Source organism: Sycon ciliatum, chromosome 8 (assembly GCF_964019385.1).
Source record: "Sycon ciliatum chromosome 8, ocSycCili1.1, whole genome shotgun sequence".
NCBI lineage: Eukaryota > Metazoa > Porifera > Calcarea > Leucosolenida > Sycettidae > Sycon > Sycon ciliatum.
Window position 1 is genome coordinate 23,016,461 of NC_088650.1, and position 20,824 is coordinate 23,037,284.

Genomic DNA, 20,824 nt, shown 5'->3' on the forward strand with positions numbered 1-20,824 from the left:
TCACACGGCAGAAGATCACCATCAGCAGCAGCAGCGGGGTCGGCGTCAGCCATGTTTCCCGTGGCAACCATTGTCCCGGTGGCATTGCACGTGCACAGCTGGCAGTCTTCCGTTGTGGCGTTGCCGTAGAAACCGGGCACGCACTGGTCGCAGGAGTAGCCGGTGGTGTTGTGCTCGCAGTCCATGCACTCTCCCGTGGTGGCGTTGCAGCTGCTGCTGTAACCATTGCACGAGCAGTTCACACACAGTACCGTTGGACCACCGGCGAACGTCTCGCGACGGTAGCCCTCCGCACAGTTCTCACACTGCGACCCTGGAGGACATCACAGGAAAGCACAGGCAACAGCTTGTTGCTTCACTATCAACGCAATCACAAAGCTGACAAGAACGGGCCAATAGTAAAAAGTCAATTGTTTGAATCTAAGACAAACACAGACATACTCGTGATGTTTCTCTCCACGAAAGAGCACACCGTACTCCGAATAGAACTTTCATCGGAAAATGACTGAAATCCGGTCATAGGAATTGACGCAAGCAGGCTCTTCCTGCCATTTTTTCACATGCGTTCTTTTTATGAGTACCACACCCTCACCCTTCTACAACACATCAGTTTTCTGGACCAGCGAAGTCCAAACGTACAGCATAAGATCCTCAATGGACCTGGCACAGGTCTGCAATCACATACAAGGACTGGAGATCAACACTTCGACCAGGGAGAGGGGGGGGGGCACAGGGTGATTGAATGTTGTAAAACTACCATACCTGTATACTCCGGTGGGCAAACACACGTCTCCATCCACGGCACACCTATGTCTTTAAGACCAGCTCGGTAGACTGCTGTTGTTGCCACTACGCCGCGTAGTGTAGCTATGGCCCGGCCGATACCAAAGCTTGCGTACGCCGTGCGAATGGCTATGCTCTCGACATTGCGAAGGTGAGTCTGGAACTCTGTTGCGGACATGGCTGGCGACCAATGTCGAGCAATTATCGGTACTTTGTACGTTTGAGACTGACGCTGAGGAGCGGGATCAAGTCTGAATGTGAGCTGAAACAAACAATTGGACAGGGAAGCTTGATGAATTTGGATTCTCCGTGTAATATGCACAGAGAGAGAGATGGTGCTGCCAGAAATGTTCTAAAGAGAACAGCTGGCCAGTGGTTGAATGTATCCGCTAAGAGAATGATGTTTTTCTCATCTCATAGTGATGTCAGCTAGCTCCTTATGTCCACAGTCATACCAACACATACACAGTGATATTGCATGTTATGTGCGTACACTCTCACGCATGTACACACGCACACATGCACACCCGTACACCCCCCCCCCCCCCACGCCCGCACAAACACGCACACACACCCCACATCCACCCACACGCTCACATGCACAGCGCATGCCCACTTCTACCGATGTCTGCTTGCAGTCTTGGACGCACACCCGCCACGACTTACCATTACATCATCGTTGGTACGGATAATGACATCATCCCCGGTAGCCGGCACAGCAATGGGGTTACCATGTGCTTCAATGGCAAGACTGAACTCCAATGCCAGGCCGTACATAGAGAGTAGATCACCACTGAGCAATGACGGTGGCAGCTTAATGAACACATCGCTGGTGATGTCGCCCTGAAAGATCTCAATGTACCCATCGCCAACGGAGTAGGAGCTGTTGGTGTCCGCATGGCCATCCGCCGACACTATCTCAATGGGACTGGTGCCAGGATCTAGTTCCCTGCCAAGTTCCAATTCACTGCCACTGCCAATGCCATTGTCAATGCCACTGCCAAAGGCATTGCCAATTCCATTACCAAACCCGCTACCAATGCCGCTGACCACAGGGTGCCTGTAGACGAAGAAGCTTTGCTCTCTCTGCAGATGGTGGACCAGAGTGCGCACAGGCCATGCATTAGCAACACACTTGCATCTCCTCCACACACCACTCACTTCACACAGCAGCACTACCCATGTTCCTGTATACGTGATGCACGGTATGTTCCACTTATGAGCAAACTAGCCGTCAAAAAAGACTCAAAAGCATACCTACAAGCAGATTGGTGGCCGGCTATTGAGCTCAAAAGGGGATATTTTGATGGTATAACTAAAAAAATTCACGGTTCGCGTGAGACTCGGCTGGAGGCCGAGTTTTGCGCATCCGCAGGTATGCCACCACCCTCAAGGATCAATGCGCAGATGCAGCTCCTAAAGTGGTATAGTAGCTAGGATGAGCATAATGCCAAGTATCATAAACGGCTTGGCCATCAGATGGAAATGAAAGAAATTATGCTAGTGCTGTTGCTACTGCTACTGCTGCCGCGGCCACCGCTGTGACCAATTCAACTACTCTTCTGTTACTTTCGGTGTTTTCTTTTTTCTTTTTCTTTTTTTGAGCCGGGCAGGAGGTCACTGACAAAAAAACATTTTTCTTCTGTCTTCGGCAGTTGCTGGATGTGAGCCCCCACCCCACGGTTCTGCCGCAAGGTTGGCACCACAAAAACTATCCCACCGCCCTGGCCGAAGTGCTACCCTCACCCCCACCATCGAAAAAGTAAAAAAAATTGGGCTTGTCCGGGATTTGAACCCGGGACCTCTCGCATCCGAAGCGAGAATCATACCCCTAGACCAACAAGCCGGTGTCTATCTGCAGAGGATATCCTGGTTCACAGATCTAGCACTGATAATCAATACATGGATGAAGTATGTACAAGGGCAGTGCTGCCCAATGAAATCTGATCGCATGAGTAAAGTTTGCGCCTTGCACCCGTGAAAATCCTAATATTGGGCCATACATGCTCTCAGCACCTCCAATTACTTCGAATATATTATTTCATATGCTTTGCATTCCTCCAGAGTCTATGTGAGCTGTGGCCAGCGAAAACCAGCACTTGTGTACTTGATATTAATCATCAAAATGTGACGTCAAAGTTTGGGACGCACAGTGAGCTGGCTTTTGAAGATTCTTTTTCGATCGAGTGGGTTTCTTTGTTGTCAAAGGAGTTTCAAGTGCCTTCAAGTGAGTCTGGTCAATTGATTTTAGCGCTAGGCGAGAGCTTGTCACACGGACAATCATTTTTTCTTCTCTCTTCGGCAGTTGCTGGATGTGAGCTCCCACCCCACGGTTCTGCCGCAAGGTTGGCACCACAAAAACTATCCCACCGCCCTGGCCGAAGTGCTACCCTCACCCCCACCATCGAAAAAGTAAAAAAATTGGGCTTGTCCGGGATTTGAACCCGGGACCTCTCGCATCCGAAGCGAGAATCATACCCCTAGACCAACAAGCCGGTGTCTATCTGCAGAGGATATCCTGGTTCACAGATCTAGCACTGATAATCAATACATGGATGAAGTATGTACAAGGGCAGTGCTGCCCAATGAAATCTGATCGCATGAGTAAAGTTTGCGCCTTGCACCCGTGAAAATACTAATATTGGGCCATACAATACATGCTCTCAGCACCTCCAATTACTTCGAATATATTATTTCATATGCTTTGCGTTCCTCCAGAGTCTTTTTTTATTATTATTCCACAATCACGATGACATAGTGCCAATAAGCATGTGATGCGGGCGATTTTAAACCGCCATGGTGGTCTATGTGAGCTGTGGCCAGCGAAAACCAGCACTTGTGTACTTGATATTAATCATCAAAATGTGACGTCAAAGTTTGGGACGCACAGTGAGCTGGCTTTTGAAGATTCTTTTTCGATCGAGTGGGTGTCTTTGTTGTCAAAGGAGTTTCAAGTGCCTTCAAGTGAGTCTGGTCAATTGATTTTAGCGCTAGGCGTGAGCTTGTCACACGGACATTAATTTTTTCTTCTCTCTTCGGCAGTTGCTGGATGTGAGCTCCCACCCCACGGTTCTACCGCAAGGTTGGCACCACAAAAACTATCCCACCGCCCTGGCCGAAGTGCTACCCTCACCCCCACCATCGAAAAAGTAAAAAAAATTGGGCTTGTCCGGGATTTGAACCCGGGACCTCTCGCATCCGAAGCGAGAATCATACCCCTAGACCAACAAGCCGGTGTCTATCTGCAGAGGATATCCTGGTTCACAGATCTAGCACTGATAATCAATACATGGATGAAGTATGTACAAGGGCAGTGCTGCCCAATGAAATCTGATCGCATGAGTAAAGTTTGCGCCTTGCACCCGTGAAAATCCTAATATTGGGCCATACATGCTCTCAGCACCTCCAATTACTTCGAATATATATTTCATATGCTTTGCGTTCCTCCAGAATCTATTGCATATCGCCCGCGCGGGAGCTTCGATATAACAGTGAATCGGGTTTTCCTTTGCTCGAGATAGCATTTTCAAAACGCAGTTTTACTACTAAGTAAAATTCAAAATTCAAATTTTGATAAAAGAAAACTGCCCCACACGTGATCCATCAGCTCAAACGCGGGAACTCTAGATTCTTCTTCACCTTTTTTCTTTGCTCGAGGAAGTGTGCAGTTGAAGTTTTCTGTTGTCTGAGATTTCGGTATGGATTCCCAACCTCAGAATGTTGTTTCGCTAGTCCAGCTGGCTCTTGACCATGGTCTACGCCCAGTCGCCCACTGGAGAGGTGTTTGGCATCCCTGGAAGGCCACAACACGTCGATGCCCGTGGGAAATCTGGAGTCCAACTCCAGGCAAGAGCCGCTGATGACTCGCGGATCGTGGATGATCGAGACGATGGTGCATGTACACCGGAAACAGATCCACTCCCGGTCCCGGTTGCTTCCCAATCGGCTGACTCCTCTTTGGCGAGGTCTACTGCATGCAGTAGTCAGCCCGCTCAGGCTTCTAAAGCCGGTCTTGAGCGTACGCGTGGTGGGTCCGTTGACGGCGACCTGATAAATAATCCCACGCTGCAGCCACTTGCTGCTAGGTCGACCTCGAGAGAGCCACCTGCCGCTTGGCACGGCGCTATCTGGAGAGGCGTTTGGCATCCCTGGAAGGCCACAACACGTCAATGCCCGGGGGAAATTTGGAGTCAAACTCCAGGCAAGAGCCGCTGATGACTCGCGGACCGTGGATGGTGCATGCACTCCGGAAACTGATCCACTCCTGATCCCAGTTGCTTCCTAATCGGCTGACTCCTCTTTGGCGAGGTCTACTGCATGCAGTAGTCAGCCCGCTCAGGCTTCTAGAGCCGGTCTTGAGAGCGTACGCGTGGTGGGTCCGTTGACGGCGACCTGATAAATAATCCCACGCTGCAGCCACTTGCTGCTCGGTCGACCTCGAGAGCCACCTAGGCTACGAAATCTCCCCTCAGACGCGAGTGGAGGTCCAAGAGGTCTGGCGCAATTAAGCCACCTGCCGCTTGGTACGGCGCTATTTGGTGTGGCGGCTGAGGATTTGGACTCTCAGTCTGGCAGCACACATAATCTGGTGTCTGACTGTGTAGCGGATGACGGGGATGAGGAAGAGAAAGGGTTTACCCTTCATGTCTCGTCCGAGACTGCTAAGTTTCTCGAGTCATGTCTTAGATCAGACCTCCGGCGCAAATCACGGCAGGCCATTTCCCACCGCTACCCTCGCCTGGACGCTGCAGCAGCATAAGTCCCAGCTTTGGATGCGCAAGTCGCCCGCATGGTATATTGTGCTGACAGGTAGCCGCCTCGTTCGGAGCCTCCTCGGCCGGATAGGGCTCAGTACCTGACACAGGCAAAGTTGTTGAACGTGGTGGGTCCGTTGTGTGACATTCTTGAGCACACCCCAAACCCTGACCTCGGTGAGCAAGGTCAGCAGATCCGGGAGGCTGCTACGGCGGAACTGCGTCTCCTGGAAGATGCTAACCAGGCACTCACCATAAAACGACGTTCCATCTATTTATGTAAGATCCACCCCAAGCTCTGTAGCCTAGCCACCGCAGATTTTGCTAACCCTGGAGGTTCGTTATTAGGCCCTGCCCTGAACGAGCAGATAACGAAGCAGGCGGAACGGACACGGCTTGGGCTGACGTACTGCGGAAGCTGCCGCCAAGTCATGCCCATGTGGCAGGAAAAGACAGATGGGCGTCACGATTTGGACAGGACCAGGGGACAGCGACAGCAAACACCACAAGCCTTCGGAGGCTTCCCGTGAGCCGTTTTTTCGAGGGAGCGGAGCCCGCAGGGCCGGGTAGACCTCCGCAAGCTATGCCCCTCACCGTCCACATTGCTCCGGTTTCTGGCTGAACTCCAGGCAAAACCCTTGCACATATTGCATGACTTCTGGTCCTCTGGTCAGCTGAAGCCAGCATCTGGTCTGACCACCAATTCGGCAGCTCGGATGTCTCCGGACCTTCAAGTCGGTTCAAAGGGCGTTCAACCCGAGCCGCTGCATCGTCGACGGCTGGAGCTGCTGGCCTGTCAGCTGATGGGGTCATGCGCGCCGTTGGCTGGAAACAAGAGTCTACGTTCCGGCGCTTCTATCTCAGAAATCCCATGCCTGCTGCTGTGCCAGCATCTACACTGCCCTGATTTTCAATTCAGGGAAAAACAATGCTGACAGTGTGCTTGTTCACCTATGTCATGATGGTGTGAATATATGCAAACACATACCGTGACTATGCTGTACTAATCCGTTAGTTACCTGCGTGGGGTATGCATTACTGTGCAAGTAATCTACGGGACAGCCAGTGTTAGCGTCTCGCCAAACTGGATTTGGATTTCGTTCCACATGTTGGTTTTCGTGTGGCCACACAGTTAGTTGGTGTTAGGCCCTTGTGTTATATTCCAGCCTGAGTGTTCTGGTTTGCTGCGTCATAATTATATCACTGACGCTCGTAGTAGCCATTTGTGCATAAGATAACTGTTGCCACGGAGGCCGGTTGATGTGCGCTGTGAAGTATACACTGTTATATCGAAGCTCGAAGCTCCGATATGCAATTGCCCATTTCACAAGCAATGATGCATTGTGATGTGAAGTGGGGATTGTATGAGGAGCGGAGAGCGGAGATATAACAGTCGCACCCTGGTACCCTCCCAATAAGATCTATAATGCGCTGAAAAATGGGTGAAGAAGAAGCTAGAGTTCCCGCGTTTGAGCTGATGGATCACGTGTGGGGCAGTTTTCTTTTATCAAAATTTTGAATTTTGAATTTTAGTAAAACTGCGTTTTGAAAATGCTATCTCTAGCAAAGGAAAACCCGATTTCGGGTTGGTATACACTGTTATATCTCCGCTCTCCGCTCCTCATACAATCCCCACTTCACATCACAATGCATCATTGCTTGTGAAATGGGCAATTATACTGAATGTCACAAAATCACAAATGCTGAAGTGCCGGTGTATGAGGAACTACTGGATGAACCTACCTTGACATATCCGGAAGTAGCTGAACACTGCGTGCTGTGTCCATGACAATAGCATGGCTTACAGCCCTCGACCAGGTCTGCGTGAAGTCCAAACGTACCTTCCGTGCATTCATCACATTTCAATGTGTCCACACTGGCCTTGCACGGGCAGACACCGGTCTCATTACACTGTAGCGTCTCACTACCCGCCACATCGCACTTACAATCCCTGTGCAGGCAACCAGTGAAAATAGTGCAATCACAAAAACAGGTGTGCTGTGCGCTATGCGCTGTGTATGTGTGTGTGTGTGTGTGTGTGTGTGTGTGCGCGTGTGTGTGTGTGTGTGTGTGTGTGTGTGTGCTGTGTGTTTGCGCTGTGTGTGCGTGTGCTATATGTGTACGTGTGTGTGTGCATGAGAGAAAGAAAGAAAGGGAGAAAGAGAGAGAGAGAGAGGGGGGGGGGGAGGGAGGGGAGTTCGGCACTGATAGCTGTTTCATCTCATCTGCGTCATACTCACAAAACCTTAGCATAATTGTAAACTGGCAACGAAACGACCAAAAGAAGACTGGCTCACTAGCTCTAAAACTGTGCCTGCACTGCTTTAACATCATGAAATGACACGGTCACCATTGTAATGGTTTAGCCAAAGGCATTAGTGATGTGAAAAAGTGTACCATACAAACACTTACTTGCAGCCCTCGCTGGAGAGGTAATGGTTGTTCTGAGCGCATTCTGAGCAATCCAGAGCCACCACATCGTCGATACAGTAGCACTGGCCGTTGTCCTCGTTACACGATGAGTTTGTAGCACCCAGGTCATCACACTCACACGATACACAGCCACCGTTCTCCCGGTCACGTCTGAAGCCATCAATACAGCTACTGCAGTTGGTGTCACTGGCCGTGTCCACGCCATTACGGCACACGCACACTCCAGTGTGCACATCACAACCGTTCGGGTGAACGGTTAGGAGAGGGTCACAGTCACATTCTGTACATTAGAACACAACAAGTGACACAGCTACATATGATCAGGATGCATAGTGCATCATGTTTCCTATGTAAGGGAACTCCCCCTTTCAGTTATCAGTGTTTTCCATGCCTAGGGCTGTGAAGTCTCATTGTCTAGCCCCCCTGCCTCCCCCATCCACACACTCACCAGTACCTGATCCCCCACCCCACCCGCCAACAGCCCCCCCCCCCCACCCGCCAACAGCCCCCCCCCCCGCCACCAGCCCCCCCCCCCCCCATCCACACACTTACCAGTACATCCACTAGGTCCAAAGCTGTGATAGCCGGGCATACACACATCACACTGTCTGCCAGCCACACCGGCCTTGCAGGGACACTGGCCACCGTACACCTGACAAGCTATGACACTGGAGCCATTCGTCGTGGATGTGCTGTTCACACTACCGACTGCATTGCAATCACAATCTGCGCACGAACACGGTAAGGGGAGAGAGAGAGAGAGACAGAGAGAGAGAGAAAGAGAGAGAGAGAGAGAGAGAGAGAGAGAGAGAGAGAGAGAGAGAAGAGAGAGAGAGAGAGAGAGAGAGAGAGAGAGAGAGAGAGAGAGAGAGAGAGAGAGAGCGAGAGAGATACTGGAAGATTAGAAGGCAGTGCATTGGGCGACCAACTCCTACCAATAACATGCGTGTGAGGTACTTGAATTCCAATGCATACACCCATGACTGACTCTTCTGCGTAGAAGTCCCCCTTGCCATAATTCTGAAAGTCCCGACACTCCCCAGAATCCCTTCCAAACGGTGCTAGGGACACAAGATGTTATTAAGAATCCTATGGTGCCCAGAGAGCATGTCTCCGTAAGCTGGTTGTGGTCTCATGGTGGTAGCTTATAATTATACAGGTCTGCAGGCATGCTGAAGTAGGGTGTGGTGCGTGAGATGCGACTGGCCTCTAAAGACAGGTGGTCACTTAATGCAGGTGGCCACTTAGTGCAGATGGCCACTTAACACAGGTGGTCGCTTAATACAGGTAACACAGTATAGTGAGAGGCCACAGTATGGCACTGACCTTGCACAGTCTGCATCTGCTGAGCTAGTGCTGTCTCCATTGCACGGCATTCCTCCAAGTCAACGCCGCTGTTGCTCTCCGACGAGCGCAACTCAACACAATCGCCATGGGTCATGTTCGATACGCCGTCAGGCATGTGCTCCAAGAATTTCCAGGACGGTATCAGTAGCACGGAGTCGATCTTGATGCTGCTGTTGCCGCTTGCATCCCCACTTCCAGCACTGATGGCATTCAACGATAGTCGGTACGTGATCCCAGAGCGAAGGCAGGCTTCTTCCTCAAACTAGAAATCACAAAAATGCAGATGGACCCAATGAGGAAATGTCGTCGAGCTTCCCTTATAAGAAAGTTGAAGGTCTTGAAAGTCCAAACACAAAAAAGGTTCAGAAACTTTGCAACCACCACCATCACAACATTGCGCGTTAAACCGGCCCAGTTGATATTGTATGTGCTCACACCACTACCAGAGTGACTTTACATCTTAAAACTGCCAATCTCTGCCACAAAATATCAAACCCAAGCTGATGCAAAAGGAAAGGATTGTTTCATGTCGGTCAATTTTAACTTTGAAACATTTTAGAGCTGCTATTGTGTGATCCTGAATTACTGATGTCCCAGATTCTCACCTCGAGTCAGAAGTCTATGGACCATGCTGGAAAAACTGAGGGCCCGCACGCTGAAACAGGTGACCCGCAAACTGTGTATCCAATCGAACCCAATTACTAGCATTGCATTATATTTAACTGGTAAAACTTGGTTCATAACAGGAAGTTATAGAGGCTGCATATACTAGTAGAAAGGCCCCAGAGGAGAGGCTCATAGTGGTTGTGGGTACCGACTCGTGTTTTTGAGGGTAAAGTCTGCCAAAAAATTGTGGATATTATAGTGAAACCACCTTTTGGAGGAGGATCAACCAATGGCAAACCTGTGTATCTGCCAGGAGACCAGCCAATGGCAACATAGCTCATTTCGTAAGCATGAGGCACAAAGGGGTTCACCACTATGCCATGGACAAAATAATGTTGAATGCCGGCATCCCCTGGTGTAGTTACTACTTCAAGTAGTCAGGTACATATAATAACGCGTACGAATTTGCAAATGAGTGATCATATGTGACATACCTGATGTGTCTGTGGAACACCGGGCACAGGGTTGTGAAAGTCCAGTGTCGCCGAGCTACCGGCCTCTACACACAGTTTGGGACTCGGCGGTGGCCCTTCTCCGTGAGAACGCTCAAACACCAGCGACGCCTGCCTCCAGAACACCTGGTCGTCGAGTAGATAGCGCACCACAATGATGTAGGGTCCGCTTACTGGAACGGTGATGGGACTCCACACGACTGATCCCGGACCTGCTACCTCCAGACTTCCCGACCCGGTGACGTTGATTCCGTCATAGGTAGGGGTGACCCCGGCATCCGTGTCGTTGCTGAACTTACCGATCTCGCCTTCAATAGTAATATGGTCCAGATTTGGTATGAATGCAGCCGTGGCTACCTGGTCACATTTCCGTCCAGTCAGCAATGCCTTGCAGCGGCACTGTCCGGTTTGCTTGTCGCAAGTCGGTGACAGCGATCCGAGTTCGGAGCACTCGCACGCCTGACAGCCAGCATCGTTGTCCGCATCCAGGTTCCAGAAGCCGTCGTGGCACGTGTTGCAGGAGAGACCCATCGCATTCTCCTTGCACCGGCACTCTCCGCTGATATTGTGACACACCAGTGAGCCCTCTACTGTGCCGGCCGCTTCACACTCACAGTCTGTGGCCAAGGATGAATGGAACAGCACACAAAACATAACAAGAAAACACACACACACACACACACACCATGCCAGTATGTTCACACAATATGGACCAGAGCATATGAACCATTCCAACATACCGTGGTGTCTTGTCTAAAAGCCTGTTTGAATACAGGCCTGATTGTCAAGGTCCATTGGTGGCATATGAGAATGGTTCTTGTGCTAATAGCCTGACATGCATAGAAATACCTAGTTCCAATAGAAGCCTGAACTTCAAAAGAAGCTTGATCACCTATCCAATAGTCTATTATATTAATTATTCTAATCTTTTTACATCTTTCCCTCGAGTGGGTCTATTGTTATTAGGCAATTGTAGCACTGACATCAGCCTCTACAGAAGTAATGCCGGCTGTTGTACATGAAATTTCAGTACTTGTGTGCTGTATGACGAAGGCAGCCACGGGATCTTGATTCAGGCACCATGCCATCTAAGAAGTAATGCGAGTAACTGTCATGTGACCCATCACCACACAGTAAAACAAACAGTCTCTTACCCATGCATCCGGTATCTGGATCGCTACCGAAGCCGTACGCATAGCTCTCACACAGCTGGCAGTTGTCGCCGTGCGTGTGGTTCTTACAGGTGCACGCACCACCAACCTCTGCACAGCCGTTGCTAACAGTACCCTCGGCCACACACGAACACTCTGCACAGTACACAAAGAACACAAAGAAAGGATAGAAGCAATGTACTAGTACTCTGGAGCTCAATCACACAGTTACAGCTACCGTAGTTTAGCCTTCTCACTCACGTCCTGATACTACAGTGACTTGAAGCATGGGTTCGACCGCCACTTCTGAGACCATTTTACGTTGCTGGGTCATTGACACAAACACATAGGTTCCTTTGTAGTTGGATAACGCACGTGAGTGAATTCTCAACTGCAACTGTTGCGCAACCGGCCAATGGCAGACATGTGCCACCATACAGTGCTTCAAGGATGATCATGTTCACTGGCTCGAGGGAAAGACACAAACGGGAAACGTCTGAAGAAAAAATTGACTGTCACCACCAGGACTCGAACCAGGGACCCTCGCTTGTAGCCAGCGATGCTCTAACCACTGAGCTAGGGTGTAGTCAATCCGTAGAGAATACAAACAAAAGACTAAGCTCCTCCAATAGACAACGTGTTGAAAAGTGAAATGCGGGTGGGCGAAAACGTGGATAACCAAAGTGCAGATAAGAAAGGTGTATACCCGAAGCGCAGATAGGCGAGGGTGACTGCGCCAGGGTGTGTTCTAGCCACTCACCCAGACAGGGATTTCCTGGTAGCTCAGGTGCACTGCTCAGCGTGCGATAGAAGTCGGCTTGGCAGCGCTCACAGTGAACGCCTCGCGTGTCATCCCGACAGTCCTGGCACACGCCACCTGATGTGTTTCCGGAGCGTTCATACTCCGTCATGTTGAATTCACAGCGCTCAGTGTGCCCGTTGCATTCACATTCTGTCATACGCAAGCAAATCCAGTGTATTTAGACGCGAGCAAACACAAGCACACACACACACACAAAGTGACACACAAAGTGACACATCCACCGCATACTGGTACAACTGAGCCGCCAAAATTACATAATCATGGGATCTGTGTACAGGAACTGTTTTGCACTACCATATCTGATCTTTCAGATATTTTACTACAAGGATTTACAATGGGGTTTGTTTATAGGTGCTTCATGCTAACAAATAATTGAATAAAAAGAAAATGAGTTGGAGTGGAAGTGATAGAATGCTGGCATGTCAGTTGAATCATCACCAGATGCATAGGTGAACTACTTCGGTTTCCGTGCCAGATCACATCTGAAGGAAAGATGAGAGATGTGTCCTACTCAAGTACATTATGGCCGGAATTGAAATTAATTTTATTGCTCGTCTGGAGATTTCCGGACTGGCCATACCTTTACCGCCGGCAATGAATTTTCTATTTAGACGTGTCATCTGTAAGTTGTAACTGCCGTGCATATCTGGTCATGCTAGTGTACTACCATAGTGTGAACTACATGTCAAGATGTACAGTGTACAGCTGAGAAGTTGGATGCCACGTGTCACATGATGCTTCACCAGAGTTCACACTCGCATGGCTTTCAGAGACGACGATTAGAAGGGCGCATGATTCGGGATCAATTCATATTTTTGAATCAAGTCATGAGTTTCAGTAGCGGCGCACTGCTTGCTTCTGGATCCTTTGCTACTCTTGCAGGGTGTCTGGAGCTGCTGGAGCTGCTGATTGTCATCATTTGGCACCCATCCAGTGACAGTGATCTCTACCAAGTATCATCTCTTTCCTGTACTTGCAGATCTACTCCTAGCATGGGATAGGCATGGGCCTGGTATGTGAGCATACTGTTCGCGCCGAGCTACACAACTTAATGCACTGCGCTACCCACCCACCCACCCACTCAAACACTGGTGAAACCTTAAAAGAACGATTGTCTTTATAGGCCAAAAGCGCATACGCTTGACGGTGTTCCTTGTAATGGGGAATTGGCAGTTTTGGAGCAATGGCAATCGTCTTATGTTTTCAGTAGCAGCTGTTACACTATACTTCTGGGGTACATATTTAGCAGGTGCACACCCAGAGCACGTACCTGCAGCTGCACTTACAAAATGGCTGTGTTTGAAACGGCCGTAGGGAACTACAATACATGACGTATCAGACTTGTGAAAGTATACTAGTGTGATCTTGTGTAACAGACTTTGGCAAGTATGCTAGTGTGATCTTACCTTTGCAATCACCAGCATCCGTGGTGCTTGCAGCTCGCCATGGCCGGTCAACGTAGAACGGCAGGCACTGTTCGCAGTCCGCACCCATCGTGTTATGCTGGCAAGCGCACTGCAGGCGTGCACGCCCCGCGTCATACTCACACCGGTCGGAGTGGCCGTGGCACTGGCATCGTGCGTCTACACTGACGTCCTCCACGGAGTAGTAATAGCAGCGCTGCGTTGCCTCTCGTCCCTCCACCTCGTCGCCAAACGTTCCCATGCGATTGAAGTGTAGTCGCAGGTCAGTCACTGTCACCCAGTCCCGCAGTGCAGCACTGTCGCGGTACTCATCCGGACTCGAGCGGAACAGCAACGGGTTGAACTCAGCTGCCGCGCCGTCCACTGGCACTCGATCGCTGTATTGTGACGAGCATAGGGCCTCCCTGTCTCCAACCATGACCGTACCACTTCGTATTGCGGGCAGGGAGTTTCGAAGGCCGTACGTGTCGGTACACGACCTGGAGAAGTACTCGTACGGCGTCCACGTTTGTCCGTGGTCCGAGCTTTTGTACAGCACCCAGGACTCGGGCCGGATCGAACGGAAGTAGATGCGCACATTTGTCAGCTCGAAAGCTCTACCTAGTGATATTGTCAGATTGACATCATGCTTCATATTGTCGAGTACAGCCATGGACTGACTCTGCCACCAGGTCCTCCGTCCCGAAGGTTCGTCCAACGTATCACTGGGAGGATGGAAAAAGTGTCGATATTCCGCGAGCCTGCCCGAACTCTTCAGATGCTGGTTGTAATAGTCGATGCTTGAGCACTGCTCGGCCTCTAGTTTCTCTTCCGGTGCCTGATTGTTAGTCAGTCGACACAAGAGCTCCGGATTAGTAACTCCACACGTGTTACTCGCCGACGCAATTGCATTCTTCGTGGCATTGACGCGGGCAGGAAAACATGGAAATGACCAACCGCTAAACTCGTCAAAGCATTCCGTCCTTGCTGCCACTGTCGGAGGCGGGAGTCCTCCGTGAGAAACTTCAATCAACGTCGCCGTTACGACCAGCAGGCAGCAGGCTCTTGTCCAGCGGATGGCCATCGTTAGTGAGAACGGGCAGTAACTGCTGGTACACAATTACCGTCAGTTAGTGTTATCGATGTCCGCTTCCACCTGGCCTCAATCCAGTCTTCGAGCACACACACTGTACGCCACCACTACAGCATAATAATTATTTCTATGCAGTGTCCTGTGAACTAGCGAAGAGGAGAAACTCGTGCTGGACTTTTTCAGTCACCGCTCCGCAAAGGTAAACTTCATTCAGTCACTGCGGCCACGCAGCACGAAAATGGTAAGCGCAGGTGGAGGGTTCAGATACGCGGACAGCACACGCTGTAGATCTATGCGTCTTGTGCTCATCGCTCTTTCTGGTGCAGGCCTCTGGGCCTGAGAATGTGCCAATGGTGAGGCCATCGACACAGCAACAACAGCAAACGAGCACTCGATTAGCAGCGACAGCTTGTCGTATCGTGGTGCTTTACCCAGACAAGTCAGGCCAATAACAATTTTCACAAATCCACCACATGCACAGTCCACTGCATCATTGCAGGCGCATGGCCAGAGCCTTAGCCAGCCGAGGTGTCCGAGAGTTCGCCCGACAACCACGGAGATGTCACATGCCAATCACTGAACCAGTGCCCATGGCCATGGGCATGGCGCAGCAACACTGATGGGTGCATGTGCAGTCTACAGAGTCTGCCCCCAAATGTATCAAAGTGCGAATGTACTGACATCGGCCACTCTTTTGCTGTGGCTGACAATCGGACCTGGCGAATGCTTGAAGTTGAAGCACGGGCCAGACCTGGCGAAATCCTCCCGATTACGAGCAGAACGTTTGAATGAGCAATAGTTCTTCCGCGTCCTTTGAGGATTCTCTATGATTTCAACCTCAGTCTGTGTTCTCTTGTAAATGCTGAAATAAGGGATTTGAGAGCTGGAGCTCACTTTTGTACTTCTTCAACATAGGGTAGACAGTAACGTGAGTTGGCGCTAATTATAACAATGTTTGCAGGTCACGCCTATCGCCTGCGATGCGGCCTGGTGACTGCTGCTGGCGATAAGCACACACCATGTACATGATGTACATTTTAGTATTGACTATCACATGCACAACCATGATGATTGTATTCCTACCTCTTTCCGCCTGAAATCGACGCGTTTGACGTTACCAAATTTCGCACTGCAATTTTTCTACCCTTCTACTTGTAGTGTGACCATATTTTGTGCCTTCAACTTCAAGCAAGACTGCCATCATTCATAGGCCTCATCATTATGGAATTTATGCACATAGTCATTACCGTATTATCTCTAATATAAGCACGGTCCTTTATTTTTTCAATGTACCTCCGCCCCGTGCTATTATTGGAGACGTTCCTTTATTGGAGACTGTTCCATTTCTAGCGAGGTTTTGCATTCCGATTTTCGGTTCAGCGTTCTTCGGTCATTTGTCGAACATCAAAATGTCGAATTTTCGCACCAACGTTTGTTTTTGCAAGTCGAAAATGATGTGTTTTCATTTCGTGAGCCCCAGCATCAGCAACGTCCCGTCCCGTGCTCCTCTTCTTGCTGATTCCAACGAACTTTGACCGCCCAAAGAGTCGAGGGCCAAACCTGCCTCCTCAGTCGCCTCAGAAAAATCAACTCCATGGCCAAGTCAAAATTTAGACGCGATATCGCCATAGTCTTTTCAGCCACACAGATGACGGTGAGGACATTCCAGGCGAAAGAGAGTAGACAGGCAGTGGAGAGGAGCAATCAGAGGTAGCTGACGATGCTGATGTCGCCAGAGACGCCTGTGAAGCGATGCCGAGATAAGAAACATCTTTGAATAAATCACGCGCTAGCGCTCTTGTACAAGAAAATTCATCCGAAAAATATTTTCGGCAAAGTTAGCTTTTTCCGAACAAACATGCCGAATCTTCGTGTGCATTTTCGACCTCGCTCCCGCGTGCCGAATCTTTTTGCCGAATTTCGGAATGCAAAATCTCACTATTATTTCAACCTCATTTCAGAGGCTTGTTGCCATGCCAAATTCATGTCAGACACACATTTCAGGGTTTTTTCGCCGGTCCAGACTGATAATGAATTTACACAGTGTGCTTATAATGGAGACTGAGCACTTTATTTTTTGAATGCCGCCCCAAGGTGTTCTATTATTGGAGACGTGCTATTATTGGAGACTGTGCTTATATTAGAGATAAAACGGTATGTGACCTACGGTATAATTGTATGAATGATTTTACCATTTACACAAACATGATAGATGTTACCAAGTACATTTACCAGGCTCAGTACAACAACAAAACAATAACCTACCATAGTGGCATGGAACAGGCGGCGAGGTGACAAAAGTGCGCGGAGACAATAACTTTAATAAGGCAATAAGCAGAATCAGTGTTCGGAAACTGTATTATCCATCTTTTATTTTCGTTCATGACTACGTCCAATGTCCGCTTCGCGGATTCTGCTTATTGCCTTATTAAAAAGAAATAGCTATGATGGAAATGTTTGTGAAGAACAATAATAGGAACGATGAAAAAATATATATAAAAATGCAGCGAACTAGCTTTCGCACGACGCTCATCAGGAAGCATCGTTGTATTGATTAACAAATTGCAACACAGACCATTATAAAGGATGAATAGTGATAAATAACACCTAAAGGTCCTAAACAATGCCAAAACAGTATCACAAGGTATTCTTGCAAGATACCATGTGCGTGAAAGATAACAATCAAAGGGATAAAATTCAAGTTTGAAACAACACTAACAAAATTCTGGCCCGGCAAGGCTCAGCAATAGCAACAGCGGTGACGGTAGTCGATGGTGACTTGACAGCAAAGCCGACACCACAGTCCATCAATATCACAGATCATGGCAAACCAAGGAAGGATCTGCCTCCTCAGTCCTTAACAAACGCCAGGCATACGCCCCTGCCGGATCCACAACCATTTGACCAAACTTTACCGGCGTCAATAGCGGACCAGACTACAACAATAACTTATCAAAGACCAAGACGTTCAACTGCTAATTACAGTATGAACTACGCTACAGGCAAACAACAACGACACAGGAGGAGACTCAGCGTGACGGCAACACTGGACATGATCGCCAACGATGAGGACGATGACGGAAACTGCACTGACGGTATCAGTGAGTTGAGTGAGGGAGAGAGCGTGGGTATGGGAGAGCGTGATAGTGAGTGTGGGCGTGTGTTTCCACCTCGTAAGTCTTCTGTGCAGTACTACTAGCAAGAGTTCATAACCCCCATGAGCTCTTGCTACTAGTATAATCATTTGGTATCTCGTCCTGAATGTTGCCAAGTGTATTCTGATCCATGTTTCTCCGTTTTGTATCGTGGACGTCATGATTATGATTATGATTATTGATCATTTGGTATCTCGTCCTGAATATTGCCAAGTGTATTCTGATCCATGTTTCTCCGTTTTGTGTCGTGGACGTCATGATTATGATAATTATGATTATTATTACATGATTATGATTATTATTACAGGTGAAAGTGTTTGGAGGCTGTTTTCCAACGCATTCATAAGCCTGACCTTTGTGTTCAAAAGGAGAGTATTATCTATTTGAAATTGTTCAACCAGTAGAATGTTGTGTTAGTCTGGGGCCTTGCCGGGCCAGAATTTTGTCACTAGTGTTGTTTCATACTTGAATTTTGTCCCTTTGAGTGTTTGATTGTTATCTTTCACGCACATGGTATCTTGCAAGAATACCTTGTGATACATAGTTGGCATAGTTTAGGTGTTATTTATCGAATTATCACTATTCATCCTTTATAATGGTCTGTGTTGCAATTTGAACTTAGAAGTTGCGACTTCGGCGGTAATAGTCATGAAGTTGATTGTTCCAACTAGGAACACACGCTTCTTGCCGAACTTGACACTTGACTGACTCACGACTGCCATCCGGAGCACACGAGGAGCACGTCGCACCTTCCACTCGGCAAACCTGCAAGAAAGCACCACTCCCTGCTCAATACACGGTGTTTCGGGGAATTCACCCCTCATCAGTTGAGCTTGAGTAGGCTGAGGAAGATTGTGCCTGAAAAGCACCACTTATATACTGCTCTCCAGGCCAAACCATCACCAGGGATACAAACTTACAGAGACGCTTTGTTTCCAGCGCGACAAACACCTCGTGAAGCTCCAGGTAGCAGCGTGAGTCAGAGTCGCTCATGGAGTTGTGATAAACAGACGTTGAGAGCCAGTCATGATAGCTATTCGCAACGCTGTCACCTCCAACAACTAGTCGCACGTCCGCGTGAGGGACAACAATACGAACTTAGAAGTTCGAAACACCGTGTATTGAGCAGGGAGTGGTGCTTTCTTGCAGGTTTGCCGAGTGGAAGGTGCGACGTGCTCCTCGTGTGCTCCGGATGGCAGTCGTGAGTCAGTCAAGTGTCAAGTTCGGCAAGAAGCGTGTGTTCCTAGTTGGAACAATCAACTTCATGTGTTGCAATTTGTTAATCAATACAATGATTCTTCCTGATGAGCGTCGTGCGAAAGCTAGTTCGATGCATTTTTATATTTTTTCATCGTTCCTATTATTGTTCTTCACATTACATTTCCATCATAGTTATTTATTTGTCCATCACCACTTTCTCTAGAATTTGTTCGTGACATGATTGACATCTCAATAAAACCTTGGTGAAATGACGCTTCAGCTGGCTCTGTTTATAGTGGCATTGGGTAATCATACTCCACAGTTTCAAGTAGTTTACGGTCCGGATATGTTCGAAAATAACCATCATTATATACATGTAATACAACCACACGAGTCACAGAGTACCACGCGTCTGGATTGTTGTCACTAATAGTGTCATGCCAGATGGCAATCTTCAGACAACTGATAACAGGATGCACAGCTAGTATGGTATTTATACACTGGCATAGGAAAGAATCTGTGAAGGTTTGAGGTCTGGTGGCCCCTAGTGGTGGGTGCAAAAAGTCCTGGAGGGAAAATGTGCCAAACTCCCATAGTCCGTGAGTGAGAAAAGAAATATGATATGGCAGGAAGGCAAGCAAGACTGTGTGAAAGAATGATAATGATAGTGTGGCTTGCCTGCAATCACAATCATGCAGGACTGCAGGTGCAAGATGCCGCACACTTTGGTAAGTGCTTCAAATAAGTTGGAGGAGGGGAGATACTTGCCCTTCAAGGTACCAACAAAACAGGTGCAAGGTACAAAGTTCCACGCGCTGTGATGGCTATAGGTGCTTAGAATAGGTGAGGAAATGAAAAGAAATGACCATGACGGAGTCACGTGACTTGCAACTACATCATCCATTTGCACCCATCTGCAGCCCTTCTAATTATGGGTGTAGTATCTTGCATAGCCTCGCTTGAAGTCGCGTCATCATGGTCATTTCTTTTCATTCCCCTCACCTATTCTAAGCACCTTTGGCCATCACAGCGCGTGGAAATTTGCACCTTGCACCTGTTTGTTGGTACATTGAAGGGCAAGTATCTCCCCTCCTCCAACTTATTTGAAGCACTTACCAAAGTGTGCGGCATCTCGCACCTGCATGATTGTGATTGCAGGCAAGCCACATTATCATTATAATTCTTTCACACAGCCTTGCTTGCCTTCCTGCCATATCATATTTCTTTTCTCACTCACGGACTATGGGAGTTTGGCACATTTTCCCTCCAGGACTTTTTGCACTCACCACTAGGGGCCACCAGACCTCAAACCTTCACAGATTCCTTCCTATGCCACTGTATACATACCATACTACAGGTCTACTCTCCATATAACGTAATCTCTGGGACCACGCACAAATTATGTTATATCGAGAGTTATGTTATGTAGAAAACCGTGGGTAAAATACAAGATGTACCTCAAAATGAAGGGTATTGCAAGGCGGGTTTAACCGTGCAAACATAAACACACTGTACCACCATCGACATCAGATACCATCAATGCTGCAGAATATATGCACAATAG

At 48.7% G+C, this 20,824-nt stretch overlaps 1 protein-coding gene and 3 non-coding genes across 4 annotated transcripts in view; all 4 read right to left on the reverse strand.

Moving 5' to 3' along the window:
* The window catches only part of LOC135823634 (laminin subunit beta-2-like), a 15,744-nt gene extending 412 nt beyond the window's left edge, over positions 1 to 15,332 (reverse strand). Inside the window, exons 1-11 of the mRNA XM_065336481.1 lie at positions 13,816 to 15,332; positions 12,347 to 12,538; positions 11,590 to 11,742; positions 10,418 to 11,052; positions 9,297 to 9,579; positions 8,523 to 8,696; positions 7,950 to 8,250; positions 7,281 to 7,488; positions 1,450 to 1,869; positions 763 to 1,045; positions 7 to 313 (exon numbers count right to left, since the gene is read on the reverse strand). Coding sequence (XP_065192553.1) covers positions 7 to 313; positions 763 to 1,045; positions 1,450 to 1,869; positions 7,281 to 7,488; positions 7,950 to 8,250; positions 8,523 to 8,696; positions 9,297 to 9,579; positions 10,418 to 11,052; positions 11,590 to 11,742; positions 12,347 to 12,538; positions 13,816 to 14,896 — 4,037 coding nt within the window. The 5' untranslated portion in view covers positions 14,897 to 15,332. The remainder of the gene's footprint in view (positions 1 to 6; positions 314 to 762; positions 1,046 to 1,449; positions 1,870 to 7,280; positions 7,489 to 7,949; positions 8,251 to 8,522; positions 8,697 to 9,296; positions 9,580 to 10,417; positions 11,053 to 11,589; positions 11,743 to 12,346; positions 12,539 to 13,815) is intronic.
* On the reverse strand, positions 2,558 to 2,629 carry Trnap-cgg (transfer RNA proline (anticodon CGG)). Its single transcript has one exon. It is a non-coding gene; the product is annotated as a tRNA-Pro (tRNA).
* On the reverse strand, positions 3,207 to 3,278 carry Trnap-cgg (transfer RNA proline (anticodon CGG)). The gene has a single exon. It is a non-coding gene; the product is annotated as a tRNA-Pro (tRNA).
* Trnap-cgg (transfer RNA proline (anticodon CGG)) lies at positions 3,945 to 4,016 on the reverse strand. Its single transcript has one exon. It is a non-coding gene; the product is annotated as a tRNA-Pro (tRNA).
* Positions 15,333 to 20,824: the final 5,492 nt, after the last annotated feature.